Raw genomic sequence first — 25845 nt, 5'->3', positions numbered from 1 at the left:
CATCCTCGGGGGGGATTTTAACTGCACCCTCGAGGTGGGGGATCGTTCCGGTCCCCAGCGCGGCCAAGCGTCGGTGGAGAAGTTGAGGAGACTGATCAGCTCCCTTAACTTGGTGGACGTCTGGCGGAATCTCCATCCCGACTCCAGCGCCTTCACGTGGAGGTCTGGAGGAGGAGGGTCCCGAATCGACCGCCTCTACTTTTCGCAGGCGTACGTCTCCCGCGTCTCGGTGGCCTCCATGCGGCTGGTGCCGTGCTCGGACCACCACCTGGTGTGGGCGGAGTTCACTCCGCTCCGCACGCGGGCGGGGTCCGCGTACTGGCACTTTAACAACTGGCTGCTGGAGGACGAGCGATTTCGGGACTCGTTCTGTCGATTCTGGGCCGACTGGAGAAGGAAGCAGGGGGCTTCCCCTCCTTGAGGCTATGGTGGGATGTGGGCAAGACTCACATCTGCGTCTTCTGTCAGGAGTACACGGAGGGGTCGACCAAGAGGCGGGAAGCCGAGATCGGGCGCCTTGAGAGGGAGGTGGTCGACTTGGAATCCCGCCTCGGTCATGCCGTCGCGGACCCGGCCCTGTGGCAGGCGTACAAAGAGAAGAAGGGCACGCTGAGGGACCTGCAGCTCATAGGGTCCCGAGGCGCGTACGTGAGGTCGCGGATCCAGATCCTGGAAGATTTGGATCGCGCCTCACCCTTCTTCTACTCATTGGAAAAATGGCGGGGGGTCCGTAAGCAGTTCGTCGAGCTGCTGGCCGACGACGGATCCTCCATCACGGATCCGGAGGGAATGGGCCTCCTGGTCCGTACTTATTACAGTGCGTTGTTCTCTCCGGATCCGTCCAGCGAGGATGCGCGCAGAGTTTTGTGGGAGGACCTGCCGCAGGTCAGCCCGGAGGGCGCCGAAGGATTGGAGGCTCCGCTCACGTTGGCGGAGATGACTGGCGCCCTCCACCAGCTCTCGAGGGGCAAATCCCCAGGGCTGGATGGGTTGACCGTGGAGTTCCTCAGGGCGTTCTGGGACGTCCTGGGGGACGATTACGCGCGGGTCCTGGGGGAAAGCCTAGTGACCGGGGAGATGCCCCTCTCGTGGCGCAGGGCGGTCATCGTCCTGCTGCCGACGAAGGGCGATCTCCGCCTGCTTAAAAACTGGCGTCCGGTCTCCCTCCTCAGCACAGATTATAAGATCCTTGCCCGGGCTATGTCTACCCGCCTGGGCTCCGTGCTGGCCCACATGATCCACCCCGACCAGTCCTACACGGTCCCGGGCCGGTCCATCCAGGACAACATCCACCTGGTCTGGGACCTGATCCATCTTTCCCAGAGGACTGGTCAGTCGGTCGCCTTTCTCTCCCTCGATCAGGAGAAGGCGTTCGACAGGGTGGATCACGAATACCTTTTCGGGACTCTGCGCACTTTCGGACTCGGGCCGCATTTTGTGGCCCGGGTCCGACTTTTACACGCCGCCGCAGAGTGTCTCGTCAAAGTTAACGGGTCTTTGACGGTGCCCCTTCGCTTTGGGAGAGGAGTGCGTCAGGGATGCCCCATGTCCGGCCAATTCTATACCATCTGCGTGGAGCCCTTCCTGTGCCTGCTTCGCAGGAGGTTGACGGGATTCTCTGCGCGAGCCGGCCATGCGGGTCGTCCTCTCGGCTTACGCCGACGACGTGCTCCTCGCAATCACAGATCCCGTTGACTTGCGGAGGATGCGAGACTGCCAGCAGACCTTTTCTGCCGCGTCCTCTGCGAGGATCAATTGGGAGAAATGTTCCGGACTCCTGGTTGGTCAGTGGCGGGTGGACTCCCTGCCGGAGGAGATGACACCTTTTGCGTGGAGCACCACGCACCTCCTCTATCTGGGAGTCCACCTTAGCCCCGCTTTGGAAGCCTGGCCGGCAAACTGGCAGGAGTTGGAGGCGAAAGTCACCACTCGGCTGGGGCGCTGGACAGGACTGCTCCGAGTGCTTTCCTACAGGGGCCGAGCGCTGGTCATAAACCAACTGGTGGCCTCCATGCTGTGGTACCGGTTGGTCACTTTTGCCCCGCCCCCTGTATTTGCCATCAAGATCCAGAAGAAACTCGTCGATTTCTTCTGGGGCAAGAGGAAACACTGGGTCTCTGCTGCGGTCCTGAGTCTCCCGATCGAGGAGGGCGGCCAGTCGCTGGTGTGCGTTCGCACCCAGGCTGTGACTCTCCGCCTTCAGACCCTGCAGAGATACCTGTACGTCGAGCGTCCTCCCAGATGGTGTGCGCTGGCGACGTATTTTTTCCGCCAGTGTCACTGCCTTCAAGAATCCTGGTGGAATCCGTTAGCCGCGCCTCTCTGAGGGAGTTGCCTGTCTTTTACCGGGATCTATTCCAAGTCTGGAACATGGTCGCCTCCAGTCGGGGTGCTCCCCCGCCGGCGGAGGAGAGCGCCTCGGCTGTCCGGGCGGCCGACTCCGGGGACGGTCCGGCGGGCAGAGGAGTAGCCGAAACCCCCGGGACACCCCTCACTGCGGGTAGCGAGGGGGCTCGGGAGTGTGGGGCGCTCCCGGCCGAGCTGACCTCCGCTCGGCTGGAACTGCTCATCGGACCCAGGCCCCGAAACCCTCCTCGGGAGCCGGTCCCGCACAACCCGAGCCGCCTCTCGGAAATGCCCTCCGTGCCATTCCAATCGGCGCGGAGGGGTTTCCTGTACGGGCTGCTCCTGCACACTCTCCACTTCCTCGCCCTCGTGAGCCGGCCGGACACGCCCTGGCGGTCCGCATTGCCATCTGGCGACGAGGGGAAACCCCGATGGAAGTCTCTCTACGCGGGAGTCTTCCCCCTTTACATCGGGGACCTTGGGTGGAGGGTGTTGCACAGAGCAGTCCCGTGCAATAGACTTTTAAGTAGATTCACGGACTCCCAGGCCGCCTGTACTTTCTGCAGCCTGGACGAGTCCGTGTTCCACGTTTCTACGGAGTGTGCGAGGTTGCAGCCCCTCTTTGAGTATTTGAAGGGGCTGCTCCTCAAATTCTGGCTGCACTTCAGTCCCACGCTCCTGATCTTTGGGCACCCGGTGCGGAGGGGCATGGGCCGGGAGGAGGACCTCCTCGTTGGTCTGCTCCTGGGCCTGGCCAAGGTGGCAATTCACAGGTCCAGGCTGCGGGCCATCGGGGGGTCCGTCCTCCCCGATTGCCTGCCCCTCTTCCGCGGTTACGTTCGCGCCCGGGTGTCCCTGGAGAAGGAGCATGTGGTGTCCGCCGGTACGCTTGAGGCCTTCCGCGACCGGTGGGCACCGCAGGGACTGGAGTGCATCATTGACGCCGAAAATGGCATTTTAATTTGAGTTTTTGTTGATTTATCTGGTTTTAAATAAAGTTATTTAAAAAAAAATGTAAATATGTATATAAAGGGGGCCTGAGGAATAAAGGCCCCCTCAACATGAAAATATAAAAGGGGCCTGGGGTATAAAGGTCACCGAAAAAGAAAAAAAAAATGGGGTTCGATACAGAGTAAAGCTCCCTCTGCACTGTCCCCATCAAACACTCCCAAGACAGGTACAGTACGGGGGTTAGATACAGAGTAAAGCTCCCTCTACAAAAAAAAACTGGGATTGGCTGCTGTCTGATTTGGGAGCCTGAGTGCATCAACGAGGTGCAGCTGACTGTGGCTGTGTGCTAAGTTTGGCGGCTGCAGGCTGTGTGACTGCTGCAAGAGGGAGACTCAAAAAAAAAAACCGGGTGAGATACAGAGTAAAGCTCCCTCTACACTGTCCCCATCAAATACTCCCAGGACAGTTACAGCACCGGGTTCGATACAGAGTAAAGCTCCCTTTACACTGTCCCAAAACACCCCCAGGGCAGGTACAGCTGGGTCTGAGCCAAGTTTAACTCTTTCAATACAATGTTGCCTCATGGGTCAGATGGTAAATTTGTTAATCGGTGTCATACTGAACCACACAGAAGAGAAACTCTCACATTAAAATTCTCATCCTCATGTTCAAATCCATTCACGGCCTCAGCCCTCCCTAGCTCTGTAACCTCCTCACTCTGACAATGCTCCAACTCTGGCATTTTGTACATCCACAACTTCCATTGCTCCACATTTGGTGGCCATGCTTCCAGCTGTCTAAGTCCGAAGCTCTGGAATTCTCTTCCCAAACTTCTGCACTTCTCCACCTCTCCCCCTTGAAGATCCTCCTTCAAACCTACCTCTTCGCCCAAGCTATTGGTCACCTGTCCTAATATCTCCTTCTTTGGTTTAGGACAGTTGTCAATTTCGGAGTCTGATTACGCTCCTTCGGGATGTTTCCTGTCAAAGATCATGCCCCTTTAAGAGATGATTCCCAATAAAGTAAATACATGTAACTTGTTGTTATAAAATGGTAGTGTCATCAGGAGAAAGGATCTGGGATATTGCAATATCTCATAAAGGCGTATTGTCGTCAGGAGAAAGTGGGAGACAAGTTTTGCACTTGGCAAGCAAGAATAGTCACCCAGCCTCGTGATAAAATGATACTCGAATGATACTATGAGAGATGTTTATCAAAGACTAGTAACTCCAGCATCAGTCAATTATCCCTGCCCCACATGCACCACAGTCTAACAGGAAGTATGGTGAAAAACTATTAAAAAACAAATCTGAGTCAGAGAGACTGTGTTGTATGAAATAATATTTAGTACAGCACATCAGAGGGTTCTACTGATTTAATTATACCAAGATTATAATTTTCATCACTAAACAATTGTATCTTCTCAACCTGATGCCTCTTTCAATTCGCCTTCCCTCTCCTCACAGACCTACCAATATTCTGCAGACAGAAAAGCAATCAATCGAGCCCACTAAACACGGACTGACAAAATCACATTTTATTAAATGGAATCACTTCACCTCTCTCTTTAATTTAAAGTCTAGGTAGATTCATCCAACACTGAATTGCAAATGTATCAAGTTTGTCAACTGTAAAATTTTGCAATTGATGATGTTAATGTTTAAATTCAATGAACAGTGCAGTTCTATTTCCAGTTGATCTCGCGTCCACTCCTGAAAGTGTTGACTCTCGTTGGAGTACAGCCCTCCCAGGTGGGTGACTGTGTGGACAGAATTTTAATTGCTGTAACATGCACTTACCCCAATCAAAATGACACACCAAGTCACTGTGACACACACCCCAGTCACTATGAGACACACTTACCCCAGTCACTGTGACACAATTACCCCAGTCACTGTGACACAATTACCCCAGTTACCGGGACACATTTACCCCAGTCACTGTGACACACAATTACCCCAGTCACTGTGACACAATTACCCCAGTCACTGTGACACATTTACCCCAGTCACTGTGACACACAATTACCCCAGTCACTGTGACACACAATTACCCCAGTCACTGTGATCACAATTACCCCAGTCGCTGGGACACATTTACCCCAGTCACTGTGACACACAATTACCCCAGTCACTGTGACACAATTACCCCAGTTACCGGGACACATTTACCCCAGTCACTGTGACACACAATTACCCCAGTCACTGTGACACAAATACCCCAGTCACTGTGACACATTTACCCCAGTCACTGTGACACACACCTACCCCAGTCACTGTGACACTCTTACGCCAGTCACTGTGACACACACTTACCCCAGTGACGGTGATACACTTACCCCAGTCACTGTGACACATATTTACCCCAGTCACTGTGACACACACTGACCCCAGTCACTGTGACACACTAAACCCAGTCACTGTGACACACACCTACCCCAGTCACTGTGACACACTAAACCCAGTCACTGTGACACACACCTACCCCAGTCACTGTGACACACACCTACCCCAGTCACTGTGACACTCTTACTCCAGTCACTGTGACACACACTTACCCCAGTCACAGTGACACACACCTACCCCAGTCACTGTGACACACACCTACCCCAGTCACTGTGACACTCTTACTCCAGTCACTGTGACACACACTTACCCCAGTGACAGTGATCCACTTACCCCAGTCACTGTGACACATATTTACCCCAGTCACGGTGACACACACTGACCCCAGTCACTGTGACACACACCTACCCCAGTCACTGTGACACTCTTACTCCAGTCACTGTGACACACACTTACCCCAGTCACTGTGACACATATTTACCCCAGTCACGGTGACACAATCTTACGCCAGTCACGGTAACACACTTACCCCAGTCACCGTGACACACACACGCCAGTCATTGTGACACAATCTTACGCCAGTCACGGTAACACACTTACCCCAGTGACGGTAACACACTTACCCCAGTCACCGTGACACACACACGCCAGTCATTGTGACACAATCTTACGCCAGTCACGGTAACACACTTACCCCAGTGACGGTAACACACTTACTCCAGTCACTGTGACACACACCTACCCCAGTCACTGTGACACACACTTACCCCAGTCACTGTGACACACTAAACCCAGTCACTGTGACACACACCTACCCCAGTCACTGTGACACACACTTACCCCAGTCACTGTGACACACTAAACCCAGTCACTGTGACACACACCTACCCCAGTCACTGTGACACACACTTACCCCAGTCACTGTGACACACACCTACCCCAGTCACTGTGACACTCTTACTCCAGTCACTGTGACACACACTTACCCCAGTCACTGTGACACACACCTACCCCAGTCACTGTGACACTCTTACTCCAGTCACTGTGACACACACTTACCCCAGTCACAGCGACACACACTTACCCCAGTCACTGTGACACATTTTTACCCCAGTCACTGTGACACACTTACCCCAGTCACTGTGACACACACTGACCCCAGTCACTGTGACACACACTTAACTCAGTCACTGTGACACACAATTACCACAGTCACAGGAACAAACGCTTACCCCATTCACTGTGACACACTTACTCCAGTCACAGTGATACACACTTACCCCAGTCACTGGGACACACACTTACCCCAGTCACTCTGACACACTTACCACAGTTACTGTGACATACACTCACCCCAGTCACAGCGACACACACTTACCCCAGTCACTGTGACACACACATACCCCAGTCACTGCGACACACACTTACCCCTGTCACCGTGACAGACTTACCCCAGTCACTGTGACACAATTACCCCAGTCACTGTGACACACAATTACCCCAGTCACTGTGACACATTTACCCCAGTCACTATGAGACACACTTACCCCAGTCACTGTGACACAATTACCCCAGTCACTGTGACACAATTACCCCAGTTACCGGGACACATTTACCCCAGTCACTGTGACACACAATTACCCCAGACACTGTGACACACACATACCCCAGTCACTGCGACACACACTTACCCCTGTCACCGTGACAGACTTACCCCAGTCACTGTGACACAATTACCCCAGTCACTGTGACACACAATTACCCCAGTCACTGTGACACATTTACCCCAGTCACTATGAGACACACTTACCCCAGTCACTGTGACACAATTACCCCAGTCACTGTGACACAATTACCCCAGTTACCGGGACACATTTACCCCAGTCACTGTGACACACAATTACCCCAGACACTGTGACACAATTACCCCAGTCACTGTGACACACTTACCCCTATCATAGTGATACACTTACCCCAGTCACTGGGACACACACTTCCACAGTCACTATGATAGACACTTACCCCAGTCACTCTGACACACTTACCACAGTTACTGTGACACACAAATTCCCCAGTCACAGCGACACACTTTTACCCCGTGTCACACTGAAACACTTACCTCAGTCACTGTGACACACTTACCACAGTCACAGGGACACACACTTACCCCGGTCACTGTGATACACTTACCCCAGTCACTGGGACACACAATTACCCCAGTCACTCTGACACACATACCACAGTTACTGTGACACACACATTTCCCAGTCACAGCGACACACACTTACCCCTGTCACACTGAAACACTTACCTCAGTCACTGTGACACACTTACCCCACAACAGTGAAACACTTACCCCGGTCACTGTGACACACTTACCGCTGTCACTGTGACACACACTTACCCCTGTCACTGTGATACACACTTCCCAAAGTCACTGTGACACACTTACCAGAGTCACAGTGACACACACTTACCGCAGTCACTGTGACACACACTTACTTCAGTCACTGTGACACACTTACTCCAGTCACTGTGACACACACTTACCCCAGTCACTGTGACACACACTTACCCCAGTCACTCTAACACACTCTTACTCCAGTCACTGTGACACACATACCACAGTCACAGGGACACACACTTACCCCTGTCACTGTGATACAATTACCCCAGTCACTGGGACACACATTTCCACAGTCACTATGATAGACACTCACCCCAGTCACTGTGACACACACTTACCCCAGTCACTCTGACACACTTACCACAGTTACTGTGACATACACTCACCCCAGTCACAGCGACACACACTTACCCCAGTCACTGCGACACACACCTGTACCAGTCACTGTGACACACACTTACCCCAGTCACTGTGACAAACACTTACCCTAGTCACTGTGACACACACCTACACCAGTCACTGTGACACACACTTACCCCAGTCACTGTGACACACACTTACCCTAGTCACTGTGACACACACATACCCCAGTCACTGCGACACACACTTACCCCTGTCACCGTGACAGACTTACCCCAGTCACTGTGACACACATTTACCCCAGTCACTGTGACACACACTTACCCTCGTCACATGGACACACTTACCCCTGTCACTGTGACACACCTACCCCAGTCACTCTGACACACACATACCCCAGTCACTGTGACACATACTTACCCCAGTCACTGTGACACACACTTATCTCAGTCAATGTGACACACACTGAATCCAATCAGTGTGACACACACTAACCCCAGTCACTGTGATACACAATTACCACAGTCACAGGAACAAACACTTATCCCAGTCACTGTGACGCACTCACCATAATCACTCTAATACACACCGGCCTCGGTGACTGTGATACACACTTATCTCAGTCAATGTGACACACACTGAATCCAATCAGTGTGACACACACTAACCCCAGTCACTGTGATACACAATTACCACAGTCACAGGAACAAACACTTATCCCAGTCACTGTGACGCACTCACCCGAATCACTCTAATACACACTGGCCTCAGTGACTGTGAGACACACTGACCCCAGTCACTGTGACACACAATTATCCCAGTCACTGTGGCATACTTAATCCAGTCACAGCGCACACACTTATCCAAGACACAGTGATTCACACTTACCCCAGTCACAATGATTCACACTTAGCCCAGTCACAGTGAAACATACTTACCCCAGTCACAGTGACACACATTTACCCCTGTCACTGTGACACACATTTACCCAGTCACTGTGACACACTTACCGCTGTCACAGTGACACACACTTGCCCCTGTCACTGTGATTCACACATACCTAGTCACTGAGACACACTTACCGCAGTCACAGTGACACACACTTACCCCGGTCACTGTGACACACACTTACCCCCGTCACTGTGACACACCTACCCCTGTCACTGTGACACACACTTACCCCAGTCACTGTGACACACATTTACCCCAATCACTGTGACAGACTTAACCCAGCCACTGTGACCCAACTACCCCAGTCACTGTGACACACACTTACCCCAGTCACTGTGACTCACACTGACCCCAGTCACTGTGACACAGACTTACCCCAGTCACTGTGACACACTTACCCCGGTCACAGTGAAATACTTACCCCGGTCACTGTGACACCTTACCCGAGTCACTGTGACACACTTATCCCAGTCAGTGTGACATACACTTACCCCAGTCATTGTGATACACACTTACCCCAGCCACTGTGACACACACTTACCCCGTCACTGTGACACACATTTACCCAGTCACTGTGACACACTTACCGCAGTCACAGTGACACACACTTACCCCTGTCACTGTGATTCACACATACCTAGTCACTGAGACACACTTACCGCAGTCACAGTGACACACACTTACCCCAGTCACTGTGACACACTTTACCCAGTCGCAGTCAAATACTTATCTCGCCATTGTGATACACACTTAACCCACTCACTGTGACACACACTTACCCAGTCACTCTGACACACTTACCACAGTTACTGTGACATACACTTACCCCAGTCACTGTGACAAATTACCCCAGTCACTCTGACACACTTAGCCAGTCACTGTGACACACACATTCCCCAGTCACGGCAACACACACTTACCCCTGTCACACTGAAACGCTTACCCCAGTCACTGTGACACACTTACCACAGAACAGTGAAACACTTACCCTGGTCACTCTGACACACTTACCCCTGTCACTGTGACACACACTTCCCAAAGTCACTGTGACACACTTACCCCTGTCACTGTGACACACACTTACCGCAGTCACTGTGACACACACTTACTTCAGTCACTGTGACACACTTAATCCAGTCACTGTGACACACACTTACCCCAGTCACTGTGACACACATTTACCGCTGTCACTGTGACACGCATTTGCCCAGTCACTGTGACACACACTTCCCCCAGTCACTGTGACACACACTTACCCCTGTCACTGTGACACACACTTACCCAGTCACTGTGATACACTTACCCCAGTCACTGGGACACACATTTCCACAGTCACTATGATAGACACTCACCCCAGTCACTGTGACACACACTTACCCCAGTCACTGTGATACACACTTACCCCAGTTACTGTGACACACACTGACCCCAGTCACTGTGACACACAATTAACCCAGTCACTGTGGCATACTTAATCCAGTCACACCGCACACACTTATCCAAGACACAGTGATTCACACTTACCCCAGTCACAATGATTCACACTTAGCCCAGTCACTATGAAACATACTTACCCCAGTCACTGTGACACACATTTACCGCTGTCACTGTGACACGCATTTGCCCAGTCACTGTGACACACTTACCGCTGTCACAGTGACACACACTTACCCCTGTCACTGTGATTCACACATACCTAGTCACTGAGACACACTTACCGCAGTCACAGTGACACACACTTACCCCGGTCACTGTGACACACACTTACCCCAGTCACTGTGACACACATTTACCCCAATCACTGTGACAGACTTACCCCAGCCACTGTGACCCAACTACCCCAGTCACTGTGACACACACTTACCCCAGTCACTGTGACACACATTGACCCCAGTCACTGTGACACAGACTTATCCCAGTCACTGTGACACACTTACCCCGGTCACAGTGAAATACTTACCCCGGTCACTGTGACACCTTACCCGAGTCACTGTGACACACTTTACCCAGTCACAGTCAAATACTTACCCCGGTCACTGTGACACACTTATCCCAGTCAGTGTGACATACACTTACCCCAGTCATTGTGATACACACTTACCCCAGTCACTGTGACACACACTTACCGCAGTCACAGTGACACACACTTACCCCAGTCACTGTGACACACTCACCCAAATCACTGTAACACACACTGACCTCAGTCACTGTGATACATACTTACCCCAGTCACTATGACACACACTGACTCCAATCACTGTGACACACACTGACCCAAGTCACTGTGACACACAATTATCCCAGTCACAGTGACATACTTAATCCAGTCTCAGCGACACACACTTATCCCAGTCACAGTGATTCACACTTACCCCAGTCACAATGAAACACACTTACCCCAGTCACAGTGACACACCTATCCCTGTCACTGTGACACACACTTACCCCAATCACAGTGATTCACATTTACCCCAGTCACAGTGATTCACACTTACCCCAGTCACTGTGAAACACACTTATCCCAGTCATAGTGACACACTTACCCCTGTCACTGTGACACACACTTACCCCGGTCACTGTGACACACACTGACCCAATTACTGTGACAGACGTACCCCTGTCGCTGTGACCCAACTACCCCAGTCACTGTGACACACTCCAGTCACTGTGACACACACTCACCCCAGTCACAATGACATACAATTGCCCCAGTACAGCGACACACACTTACCCCAGTTGCAGTGACACAAACATACCCCACTCACTGTGACACACTTACCCCAGTCACTGTGACACACTCTTACCCCAGTCAATGCAACACACATACCCGTCACTGTGACACACACTTACGCCAGTCACCGTGACACACTTACCCGTCACTGTGACACACTTACCCCTGTCACTGTGACACACACTTACCCCAGTCACAGTGATTCACACTTACCCCAGTCACTGTGACACACACTGACCCCAATCACTGTGACAGACTTACCCCAGTCACTGTGACCCAACTACTCCAGTCACTGTGACACACTCTAGTCACTGTGACACACACTCACCGCAGTCACTCTGACGCACCTACCCCTGTCACTGTGACACACACTGACCCCAGTCACAGCGACACACACTACCCCAGTCACAGTGATTCACACTTACCCCAGTCACTGTGACACACTCTTGCCCCAGTCACTTTGACACACTTACCCCAGTCACTGTGACACAGTTACCATAGTCACTGTGACACATATTCACCCCAGTCACAGTGACATACAATTGCCACAGTACAGTGACATACACTTACCCCAGTCACTGTGACACACTCTTGCCCCAGTCACTTTGACACACTTACCCCAGTCACTGTGACACAGTTACCATAGTCACTGTGACACACACTTACCCCAGTCACTGTGACACATATTCACCCCAGTCACAGTGACATACAATTGCCACAGTACAGTGACATACACTTACCCCAGTTGCAGTGACACATACGTACCCCACTCACCGTGATACTTACCCCAGTCACTGTGACACACTCTTACCCCAGTCAATGCAACACACATACCCGTCACTGTGACACACACTTACGCCAGTCACCGTGACACACTTACCCGTGACTGTGACACACTTACCCCAGTCACTGTGACACAGTCACCCCAGTTACATTGACACTGTTACCCCAGTCACCGTGACACACTTACCCCAGTTACTGTGATGCACTCTCCCCTATCACTTTGACGCACACCTACCCTCACTGTAATACACTTACCCCTGTCACAGTGACACACGTACTTGTCACTGTGACACACTTACCTGTCACTGTGACACACGTACCCCAGTATCTGTGACTCATACCCACCCTACCGACATGCATTTATCCCATTCCCTGTAATTCCCACTTGAACTGGTGACTCAAACACATACCTAAATCTGTTTTCAGTTTTTTGTCCCTCATTGCCATTCTGTTGCTGGCTAAGTTGCACGAGGCTTGCTGGTTGTACCACTTCCCCACCACTCCATGGCTTACCTTGCTGTCATAGAACCTGTAACAGAGGAGAATAAGTTACTCCATTTATCAAAGCCTTTCAACATTCACGTTCCTCTCCTTTTCTTTCACTATGGTACATTTCCCATCTCCAGAAATGAACGTGTGGAGATCCAGAAATTGGCAGCAACCAATCACAGTGGAATATCACAATGCTTACATTTCCTGCCAGGTACTTGCTAAGTGTTCTGTCACAGAATAAGTGAGCACTTCATTCCCATGTGGAACGGTTTTCCAGTTACATGGACAGAGATGCCTGTGATGAGAGGTATTGTTTTTATTACTTTTATGTCATTTGTTCCTATTTCGTAAATAAGAGTTAGATTTTCAGGCCTTGAGATGTGCAAATGCAGAACAGGTACCGGGGCAGTCGGAAGATTGAATGAGTGCATCTTGCGTATGTTTTTCCCTCAGTTCCTTCTGCCTTTAGTTTTCGAGCTGGCTGCATTTTTGCATGAGTGCACAACATGGCAGATCTCCCTTATCAACACCAGGATCTGGGAATTCTTGGTATTCAGAACCCAGCCAAGTTCTCATGCACTCACAGCGAAAGCAGCGATCCACTCCAACATGTCAGAACTTCAATAATGCCCCAGAAGATATAATGGTGCAGGTGCAGGAAGAGAAAGCCACTAAAGTCAATCTCTGGCTATGGTTGGATAGTGAGGCAGTCCGACACAGTCGGACAATGGATGAGAGACGTCGGAAGAGGTCACTGCAGGAGACCAGATACTAGAATCAAAGATGACCCAGCAGAGAACAGCCTCTGGAGAAAGCAAGCAGGAACATGGGGAAGTTCAGGAGATGGGACATCAAACTCAAGCACAGCTGCAGCTGTTGGAAAGGAAGGACAAGTAAGTTTGACCTTTCAGTCTCGATGAGCAGCCAGCAAAAGGATGGCATTAGGGATAAGATGTGGACCTGCTGCTAAGCCAGCTTTCCCTCGCTAGAGTTAAGCTGTAGGAGGATCTAGCACAGAATCAGTATCACTTAACTGAATGTTAATGTGGATCTTTCAGGAACCCTCATGATTTGGAGCCTCCTAGAACCTTCTCATCTCAATATAATAGGTCTCGACTCTCCTGCTTTTAGCTCAGCACCACACTGTACCAAATTATACAAAACCACCCACGCAAATCATTGTGGACGTATATCAGATGTAAATGAGTTGTGTCCTTTATTAAGTGTCAATTTGATACATCAGAATATTATAAGTAACAAGAAATAGTCATCGGGTTTACTCACTGCAACAGGCCAGGTGTTATTGGCACTGTTGTGGACTCCCCTGAGAGAGATGGGAGCTGGCAAAACTGCTGAGAGGACCTGACCTAGTGAAGCTGGAGGATATCAGACCCATCCTGCAATCTACATTGTTCATCCCTGACTGAATGAAAAGTGACTGGCCAATACTAGGTCTTCAATGTCCCTTGTGAGACAGGGCAGGTTACAGTCAGGAGGGAAGGAGTACAGATTTCAGACTGCTTAACACTGCTAACATTCCAAAATGGTGAGCCCGGGGGACTTATTCCCAATTGCTGACTGGTTCTCTCCTGCCCTCCTTACCCAAAACTTTACTGCTGCTGTTCCAGAATGACAGTAAACCCCAGTGTCTCAATCAAGAGACCATTCCTGACATTTGTAACTAGGCAGTGAGTCATACAAACATACGAATTAGGAGCAGGAGTAGGCCACTCAACCCTTCGAGCCTGCTCCGCCATTCAATAAGTTCATGGCTGAACTAACTACTCCACATTTCCACCTACCCATGATAACCTTCCACCCCCTTGCTTATCAAGAATCTATCTACCTCTGTCTTAAAAATATTCAAAGACTCTGCTTCCACTGCCTTTTGAGGAAGAGAATTCCAAAGACTCACGACCCTCAATGAAAAAATCTCTCATCTCTGTCTTAAATGGGCAACCCTTTATTTTTAAACAGTGACCCCTAGTTCTAGATTCTCCCACAACAGGAAATATCATTTTCCAAATCCACCCTGTCAAGACCCCTCAGGATCTTATATGTTTCAATCAAGTCGTCTCTTACTCTTCTAAATTCCAGCGGATACATGTCTAGCCTGTCCAATTTTTCCTCATAAGACAGCCCACCCATTCCAGGTATTAGTCCAGTAAACCTTCCCTGTACTGCCTCCAATGCATTTACATCCTTCCTTAAATGAGACAGGTACTGTACACAGTACTCCAGATGTGGTCTCACCAATGCCCTGTATAGCTGAAACATAACCTCCCTGCAGTTCAATTCCCCTCGCGATAAACGATAATATTCTACTAGCTTTCTGAATTACGTGCTGTACCTGCATAATAACCTTTTGGGATTCATGCACTGGAAAATCCAGATCCCTCTGCATCTTAGAGCTCTGCAATCTGTCACCATTTAGATAATACGCTTCTTATTTATTCTTCCTGCCAAAGTGGACAATTCCACACTTTCCCACATTATACTCTATTTGCCAGGTCTTTGCCCATTCACTCAACCTATCCATATCCCTTTGTAGCCCCCTTATATCCTCGTCACAAGTTACTTTCCTACCTATCTTTGTGTCATCAGCAAATTTAGCAACCATACCTTTGATCCCTTCATCTAAGTCATTTATATAAATTGTAAAAGGTTGAGGCCCCAGCACAGATCCCTGTGGCACACCACTCGTTACATCTTGCCAACCAGAAAATGACCCACTTATGCCTACTCTCTGTTTCCTGTTAGCTAGCCATCTTCTATCCATGCCTATATGTTACCTCTTACACCATGATTATTTTCTGCAATAGCCTTTGATGTGGCACATTATCAAATGCCTTCTGGAAATCTAAGTACAGTACATCCACCGGTTCCTCTTTATCCACGGCACATGTAACTCCCTCAAAGAACTCCAATAAATTGGTTAAACATGATTTCCCTTTCACAAAACCATGTTGACTCTGCCTGATTACATTGAATTTTTCGAATTGCCCTGTTATAAACATCTTTAATAATAACTTCTAACATTTTCCCTAAGACAGATGTTAAGCTAACTGGCCTGTAGTTTCCTGCTTTCTGTCTCCCTCCCTTTTTGAATAAAGGAGTTACATTCGCTATTTTCCAATCTACTGTCTCACTAGCCACTTCTTTTAAGAGACTAGGATGAAATCCATCAGGACCCGGGGACTTGTCAGCCTGCAGCTCCAACAATTTGTTCAGTATCACTTCCCCCTGGTGATTGTAATTTTCTTGAGTTCCTCCCTCCCTTCCATTTCCTGACCTACAGCTAATTCTGGGATGTTACTTGTATTCTCAATAGTGAAGACCGATGCAAAATATCTGTTCAATTCATCTGCCATCTCCTTATTATGCATTATTAATTCCCCAGACTCACAACGCTCACTTTGTTAACTTTTTAAAAAAATATCAATAAAGACTCTTACTATCTGTCTTTATATTTCTAGCTAGCTTTCTCTTGTACTCTAATTTCACCTTCCTTATGAATCTTTTAGTCATTCTTTGCTGTTTTTTATATTCTGTCCAATCTTCTGACCTGCCTCCCATCTTTGCACAATTATAGGCTTTTTCTTTAAGTTTGATACTATCTTTAACTGTTTTGGTTAACTACGGATGGTGGGTCCCACTGTTGGAATTTTTCTTTCTTGTTGAAATGTATCTATTCTGTGTATTCTGAAATTAGAACATTCGAACATTAGAACATTACAGCGCAGTACAGGCCCTTCGGCCCTCGATGTTGCGCCGACCATCTGACCTACACTATTCCATTTTCATCCATATGTCTATCCAATGACCACTTAAATGCCCTTAAAGTTGGCGAGTCTACTACTGTTGCAGGCAGGGCGTTCCACGCCCCTACTACTCTCTGCGTAAAGAAACTACCTCTGACATCTGTCCTATATCTTTCACCCCTCAACTTAAAGCTATGTCCCCTCGTGTTTGCCATCATCATCCGAGGAAAAAGACTCTCACTATCCACCCTATCTAACCCTCTGATTATCTTGTATGTCTCTATTAAGTCACCTCTCCTCCTCCTTCTCTCTAACGAAAACAACCCCAAGTCCCTCAGCCTTTCCTCGTAAGACCTCCCTCCATACCATGCAACATCCTAGTAAATCTCCTCTGCACCCTTTCCAAAGCTTCCACATCCTTCCTATAATGCGGTGACCAGAACTGCACGCAATACTCAAGATGCGGCCTCACCAGAGTTTTGTACAGCTGCATCATGACCTCGTGGCTCCGAAACTCAATCCCCCTACTAATAAAAGCTAACACGCCATATGCCTTCTTAACAGCCCTATTAACCTGGGTAGCAACTTTCAGGGATTTATGTACCTGGACACCAAGATCTCTCTGCTCATCTACACTACCAAGAATCTTCCCATTAGCCCAGTACTCTGCATTGCTGTTACTCCTTCCAAAGTGAATCACCTCACACTTCTCCGCATTAAACTCCATTTGCCATCTCACAGCCCAGCTCTGCAGCCTATCTATGTCCCTCTGTACCCTACAACACCCTTCGACACTATCCACAACTCCACCGACCTTCGTGTCATCCGCAAATTTACTAACCCACCCTTCTACACCCTCATCCAGGTCATTTATAAAAATGACAAACAGCAGTGGCCCCAAAACAGAACCTTGCGGTACACCACTAGTAACTAAACTCCAGGATGAACATTTGCCATCAACCACCACCCTCTGTCTTCTTTCAGCTAGCCAATTTCTGATCCAAAGCTCTAAATCACCTTCAACCCCATACTTCCGTATTTTCTGCAATAGCCGACCGTGGGGAACCTTATCAAACGCCTTACTGAAATCCATATACACCACATCCACGGCTTTACCCTCATCCACCTGTTTGGTCACCTTCTCGAAAAACTCAATAAGGTTTGTGAGGCACGACCTACCCTTCACAATACCGTGCTGACTATCGCAAATGAACTTATTCTTTTCAAGATGATTATAAATCCTATCTCTTATAACCCTTTCCAACATTTTACCCACAACCGAAGTTAGGCTCACAGGTCTATAATTACCAGGGCTGTCTCTACTCCCCTTCTTGAACAAGGGGATAACATTTGCTATCCTCCAGTCCTCCGGCACTACTCCTGTCGACAATGACGACATAAAGATCAACAACAACGGCTCTGCAATCTCCTCCCTGGCTTCCCAGAGAATCCTAGGATAAATCCCATCTGGCCCAGGGGACTTATCTATTTTCACTCTTTCCAAAATTGCTAACACCTCCTCCTTGTGAATCTCAATCCCATCTAGCCTAGTAGGCTGTATCTCAGTAATCTCCTCGGCAACATTTTCTTTCTCTACTGTAAATACTGACGAAAAATATTCATTTAACGCTTCCCCTATCTCCTCTGATTCCGCACACAACTTCCCACTACTATCCTTGATTGGCCCCGTTCTAACTCTTATCATTCTTTTATTCCTGATATACCTATAGAAAACCTGAGGGTTTTCTTTGATCCTATCCGCCGATGACTTCTCGTGTCCTCTCCTTGCTCTTCTTAGCCCTCCCTTTAGATCCTTCCTGGCTAGCTTGTAACTCTCAAGCGCCCTAACTGAGCCTTCACGTCTCATCCTAACATAAGCCGCCCTCTTCCTCTTGACAAGCGCTTCAACTTCTTGAGTAAACCACGGCTCCCTCGCTCGACAACTTCCTCCCTGCCTGACAGGTACATACTTATCAAGGACACGCATTAGCTGCTCCTTGAATAAGCTCCACATTTCGTTTGTGCCCATCCCCTGCAGTTTCCTTCCCCATCCTACACATCCTAAATCTTGCCTAATCGCATCATAATTTCCTTTCCCCCAGCTATAATTCTTGCCCTGCGGTATATACCTGTCCCTGCCCATCGCTAAGGTAAACCTAACCGAATTGTGATCACTATTGCCAAAGTGCTCACCTACATCTAAATCGAACACCTGGCCGGGTTCATTACCCAGTACCAAATCCAATGTGGCATCGCCCCTGGTTGGCCTGTCCACATACTGTGTCAGAAAACCCTCCTGCACCCACTGGACAAAAACAGACCCATCTAAAGTACTCGAACTATTGTATTTCCAGTCAATATTTGGAAAGTTAAAGTCCCCCATAACAACTACCCTGTTACTCTCGCTCCTGTCGAGAATCATCTTCGCTATCCTTTCCTCTACATCTCTGGAACTATTCGGAGGTCTATAGAAAACTCCCAACAGGGTGACCTCTCCTCTCCTGTTTCTAACCTCGGCCCATACTACCTCAGTAGACGAGTCCTCAAACGTCCTTTCTGCCGCTGTAATACTTTCCTTGATTAACAATGCCACACCCCCCCCTCTTTTACCCTCTTCTCTGTTCTTACTGAAACATCTAAATCCCGGAACCTGCAACATCCATTCCTGCCCCTGCTCTACCCATGTCTCTGAAATGGCCACAACATCAGGATCCCAGGTACCAACCCATGCTGCAAGCTCACCCACCTTATTCCGGATGCTCCTGGCGTTGAAGTAGACACACTTTAAACCAAGTTCTTGCTTGCCAGTGCCCTCTTGCGTCCCTGTAACCTTATCCCCTACCTCACTACTCTCAACAGCCTGTACACTGGAACTACAATTTAGGTTCCCATTCCCCTGCTGATTTAGTTTAAACCCCCCCGAAGAGCACTAACAAATCTCCCCCCCAGGATATTGGTACCCCTCTGGTTCAGGTGAAGACCATCCTGTTTGTAGAGGTCCCACCTACCCCAGAAAGAGCCCCAATTATCCAGGAAACCAAAACCCTCCCTCCTACACCATCCCTGCAGCCACGTGTTCAACTCCTCTCTCTCCCTGTTCCTCTCTTCGCTAGCACGCGGCACGGGCAACAACCCAGAGATAACAACTCTGGTTGTTCTCGCTCTAAGCTTCCACCCTAGCTCCCTGAATTTCTGCCTTAAATCCCCATCTCTCTTCCTACCTATGTCGTTGGTGCCTATGTGGACCACGACTTGGGGGTGCTCCCCCTCCCCCTTAAGGATCCCAAAAACACGATCAGAGACATCACGTACCCTGGCACCTGGGAGGCAACACACCAACCGTGAGTCTCTCTCGTTCCCACAGAACCTCCTATCTGTTCCCCTAACTATGGAGTCCCCAATGACTAATGCTCTGCTCCTCTTCCCCCTTCCCTTCTGAGCAACAGGGACAGACTCTGTGCCAGAGACCTGCACCCCATTGCTTACCCCTGGTAAGTCGTCCCCCCCAACAGTATCCAAAACGGTATACCTGTTGTTGAGGGAAACGGCCACAGGGGATCCCTGCACTGCCTGCTGGTTCCCTTTCCTTCCCCTGACGGTAACCCATCTACCCATCCCCTTAAATGTCTGCCACTGTATCCCTATTGACCTATCCCTTCACCTGATTTGCCAGTTCACTTTAGCTAGCTCTGCTTTCACATCCTCATAATTGCCCTTATTTAAGTTTAAAATACTGGTCTTGGATCCACTCTTCTCTCCCTCAAACTGAATGTAAAATTCAATCATATTAGGGATAATAAGGAGGTGGCAAATCATATGGCTAGCCAACTATGGGCTGCATCACAACTGAGCCTGAGTCTGATCCTGCCCTCATCTTTTGTGAACACAAGCACATAGTTGAGTTTTGTGTAGCATTCTACCTAACACCAGTTATAAATCCCATACTAGGCAGAGACCTGCTCCTTTTTTGTCTGAATGACTCACTCCCACGCTAGGTGTCGCCATTGTACATGAGGCCATCTGGGGAACCCAACAAAAACTTCAGCTTTCAAGCAATAAACCTCCACAGGACTGCAAGTTATTCAGCTTCCTAATTGCTGGTGATTGCTTTTCGAAACCTTTCCCACGATGAGAGATCAGAGGAAGAGTCGTGAATTCCCACTGACGTTGCTGGGCCAAGCAAAGAGACAAGCAATCTAACTTCACAAACAAATATCCGAGTAAATCAGCTGTCTGATAAATCAACTGTGAAAATCTGCCTTGAACTACCTAGCTGTTGCTAAGCAACAAACATCCACCCTCCCCACCAACCCCCCTATTTAGATTTCTATGAATAATTATGAGGACTGCTTACACAGTATTATTGGTCGCTGAGCCCCTTGCTGTTCAAATATTCTCCAATCATCATCAAGCAGCAACTGATATTACCTTAGGAGTCAGACAAAGATAAAAATACCTCAAGAAAAAAAGCAATTTCAAGCACATGAACATTAGGAAGAAGAGTAGGCCATTCAGCCCCTTGAGCCTGTTCTGCCATTCAATTAGATTAAGGCTGATCTGCACCTAAATCCCATTTACGCACTCTTGCTCCATATCCCTTGATACCCTTACCTAACAGATATCTACTAACCTCAAGGCCCATCGTGCAGCACAGTGGCCAGGCTGAAAGGAGTGGGAGAGAGGTGGAGGTAACTGAAGAACAGTGATCAGTGCTTTGGTCTGTAGATTGAGAGCTGTAACGGAATTTCAGGGCCAGATTTTCACCTTGACCACCTAATTCAAGCACAGAAAACCATTGTAGGAATGACAAGAAGTCGACCTTACCTGGCTGGCGCAAACCAGGCAAGTGGGCAGTTTAAAATGTCTCATGTTACTTACCTGCCCCAGAGTCACCAAATCTAGTTATCCGTGATTTTGCCCTGCAATTCTGAGCTGGTGGCAAGGGCACTTGCCTGAAGCCAGTGGGCACCTTCTTCACATCGACATGCTGAGTGCCACTGACAATTTTAACTCAGGTGGAAAAACTTACAATTCAGAAGAAGAGATCTACGTACCCTGTCTGAGTGGTCTGATCGTCTATGGCATCAACTGCACTTTCCACAGAGGTCAGCAGGGACTGGATCTGGCTGGCTGTCTCTTTTAGCAGGAATCGGGTCACAAACTGGTCCAACTTTGTCCCACTCTCATATACCTGAGAAGGAAAGGGGGTTAAGGTCGATCAAAACTCCCTAAAAAGCACACAGAAAGAATCAGCATGAAATTCAGGATCTCATTCATGTTTTCTTTTTTTGTAATATTTATTAACTAGCCGAGACCCACCAAACATTTGCGGTCAAACCAGTATCTTCTTTAAATACAGGATTTCACAGAATCACAGAATCGTTACAGTGCAGAAGGAGGCCATTCGGCCCATCGTGTCTGCACCGGCTCTCTGAAAGAGCAATTCCCTCAGTTCAATTCCCCTGCCTTTTCCGGATAACCCTGCACATTCTTCCTTTTCATATAACTGCCGAATTCCCTTTTGAATGCGTCAGTTGAATCTGCCTCCACCACATTCTCAGGCAGCGCATTCCAGACCGTAACCACTCGCTGTGTGAAAAAGTTTTTCCTCAGGTCACTTTTGCTTCTCTTACCAAATACTTTAAATCTGCGCCCCCTCATTCTCGATCCTTTCACGATGGGAACAGTTTCTCTCTTTCTACTCTGTCCAGCCCCCTCATGATTTTGTATACCTCCATCAAATCACCTCTCAGCCTCCTCTTCTCTGAGGAAAACAGTCCTAACTTCTCCAATCTATCTTCATAACTTAAATTCTTTATTCCTGGAACCATTCTCATGAATCTCTTCTGTACTTTCTCCAATGCCCTCACATCTTTCCTAAAATGCAGTGCCCAGAACTGGATGCAATACTTCAGCTGAAGCCGAACTACAAATTCAACATAACTTCCTTGCTCTTGTACTCTATGCCCCTATTAATAAAGCTCAGGATACTGTATTCTTTATTAACTGCTCTCTCAACCTGTCCTGCCACCTGCAATGACTTATGCACGTATACACCCAGGTCCCTTTGCTCCTGCACCCCCTTTACAATTGTGCCCTTTATTCCAGATTGTCTCTCCATGTTCTTCCTACCAAAATGAATCACCTCACATTTCTCTGCATTGAACTTCATCTGCCACCTGTCCGCCCATTCCACCAACTTGTCTATGTCCTTTTGAAGTTCTACACTATCCTCCTCACAGTTCACAATGCTTCCAGGTTTTGTATAATTGGCAAACTTTGAAATTGTGCCCTGTCCACCAAGGTCTAGGTCATTAATATATATCAGGAAAAGCAAGAGTCCCAACACTGATCCCTGGGGAACTCCACTACAAACCTTCCTCCAGCCCGAAAAACATCCATTAACCACTACTCTTTGTTTCCTGTCACTCATCCAATTTCATATCCATGTTGCTACTGTCCCTTTTATTCCATGAGCTGCATGTTTGCTCACAAGACTGGTGTATGGCACTGTATCAAATGCCTTTTGAAAGTCCATGTACACCACAGCATTGCCCTCATCAACCCTCTCCGTTACCTCCTCAAAAAAAGTCCAGTAAGTTAGTTAAACATGATTTTCCCCTAAGAAATCCATGCTGGCTTTCCTTAATTAACTCGCATTTGTCCATGTGACTATTGATTTTGTCCCGAATTATTTTTTCTAGAAGTTTTCCCACCATCGAAGGTAAACTGACTGGCCTGTAGTCGCTGGGCTTATCTTTACACCCTTTTTTGAACATGTTTGCAATTCTCCAGTCCTCTAACCCCACCCCCGAGTCTAAGACTGAAAAATTATGGCCAGTGCTTCTGCAATTTCCACTTTCACTTCCCTCAGTATCCTTCGTCCTGGTGCTTTATCCACTTTAAGTACAGACTTCTCTACATCAATTTTAAACCCCTCTAGTGTCTGACTTACCTCCTCTTTCAACATTGCCTGGGTTGCATCTTCTTCCTTGGTAAAGACAGATGCAAAGTATTCATTTAATACCTCAGCTATGTCCTCTGCTTCCATGTGTAAATCCCCTTTCTGGTCTCTAATCAGCCCCACTCCTCCTTTTACCACCCTTTTACTATTTATCTGCCTATAGGAAACTTTGGGATTTACTTTAATGCTAGCTGCCAGTCTCTTCTCATGCTCTCTCTTTGCTTCTCTTATTTGCTTTTTCACTTCCCCTCTGGACCTTCTATATTCAGCCTGGTTCTCAATAGTATTTTCTACCTGGTATCTGCCATAAGCACACTTTTTCTTCTTTATCTTAATCTCTATCTCTTTTGTCATCCAGCGAGCTTTGGATTTGTTTGCTCTACTTTTCCCCTTCGTGGGAATATACCTTGACTGTGTCTGAACTATCTCTTCTTTGAAGGTAGCCCATTGTTCATCTACTGGTTTTCCTGCCAGCTTTTAACTCCATTCTTACCCCATTGAAGTTGACCATCCCCCAGTTAATTATTCTTACCCTGGATTGCTCTTCGTCCTTTTCCATAGTCAGCCTAAACCTTATGATACAATGTTCACTATCCCCTAAATGCTCTCCTAAATACCCTAAATACTTGATCCACTTGGTCCACCTCATTCCCAAGAACGAGGTCTAGCCCTGCCTCCTTTCTCATTGAACTAGCAACATACTGTTGTAGAACATTTTCCTGAACATACTCTAGGAACTCTTGCCCCCTCACTGCCCTTTACACTATTATCCCAGTCTATGTTTGGATAATTAAAGTCCCCCATTATAACTACCCTATAATTTTTGCACCTCTGTAATTTCCTTGCAGATTTGTTTCTCCACATCCTTCCCAATAGCTGATGACCAATAGACAACACTGAGCAATGTAACTGCACCTTTTTTGTTCCTTAGCTCTCGCCAAATTGATTCTGTCCTCAACCCCTCTGGGACATCCTTTTTCTCCAGCACTGCAAAGCTCTCCTTAATCAATACCTCCACCCTCCCCCTTTTTTCTCTTTCCTATCTTTCCTGCGCACCTTGTATCCAGGAATATTTAACACCCAGTCCTACCCTTCTTTGAGCCAGGTCTCTGCTTTAGCCACAACATCATGTTTCCACCTGGCAATCTGCACCAGTCTTATTAACCACATTCCATGCATTCACATGCATGCACATTAACCCTGATTCAGATTTTATTACTTTCTCCCTTATTCTGACCCCACCTAATAACTTACTATTCCCTACTCTCGTGCTATCTATCTCCCCCAGTATTCTGTGCACCTTGCTATTCCTCTCTGATACTTGCTCCTGGTTCGCACACCCCTGACAAGTTACCAGTTTTGCTTGCCTCCCTCTCAGGTTCCATCCCCCTGACAATTTAGTTTAAACCCTCCCCAACAGCACTAGCAAATCTCCCTGCGACGATATTCATCCCAGTCCTGCTAAGATGCAGCCCGTCCATCTTGTACAGGTCCCACATGCCCCAGAGCCGGTCCCAATATCTCAGAAATCTAATGCCCTCCCTCATACACCAGTTCTCCAGCCTCGTGTTCAATCATTCAATTCTCTTATTCTTATGCTCACTTGCACGTGGGACTGGGAGTAATCCTGAGATTACTGCTTTTGAGGTCCTGCTTTTTAATCTTCTTCCTAGCTCCCTAAGATCTGCTTTCAGGACCTCATCCCCCTTCTTACCTAAATCATTGGTACCAATGTGGACCATGACCTCCGGCTG

General features: G+C 48.4%; 1 protein-coding gene across 1 annotated transcript in view; it reads right to left on the bottom strand.

Moving 5' to 3' along the window:
• Positions 1-25845, bottom strand: part of necab2 (N-terminal EF-hand calcium binding protein 2) — a 487163-nt gene that overhangs the window by 46704 nt on the left and 414614 nt on the right. Inside the window, exons 6-8 of the mRNA XM_068049966.1 lie at positions 22182-22318; positions 13273-13403; positions 2347-2352 (exon numbers count right to left, since the gene is read on the bottom strand). Of these exons, the coding sequence (XP_067906067.1) occupies positions 2347-2352; positions 13273-13403; positions 22182-22318 (274 nt within the window). The remainder of the gene's footprint in view (positions 1-2346; positions 2353-13272; positions 13404-22181; positions 22319-25845) is intronic.

This window comes from Heterodontus francisci, chromosome 17, assembly GCF_036365525.1.
Source record: "Heterodontus francisci isolate sHetFra1 chromosome 17, sHetFra1.hap1, whole genome shotgun sequence".
NCBI lineage: Eukaryota > Metazoa > Chordata > Chondrichthyes > Heterodontiformes > Heterodontidae > Heterodontus > Heterodontus francisci.
The sequence above is the reverse complement of the archived record's forward strand: the minus strand, read 5'-3'. Positions and strand labels throughout refer to the sequence as shown.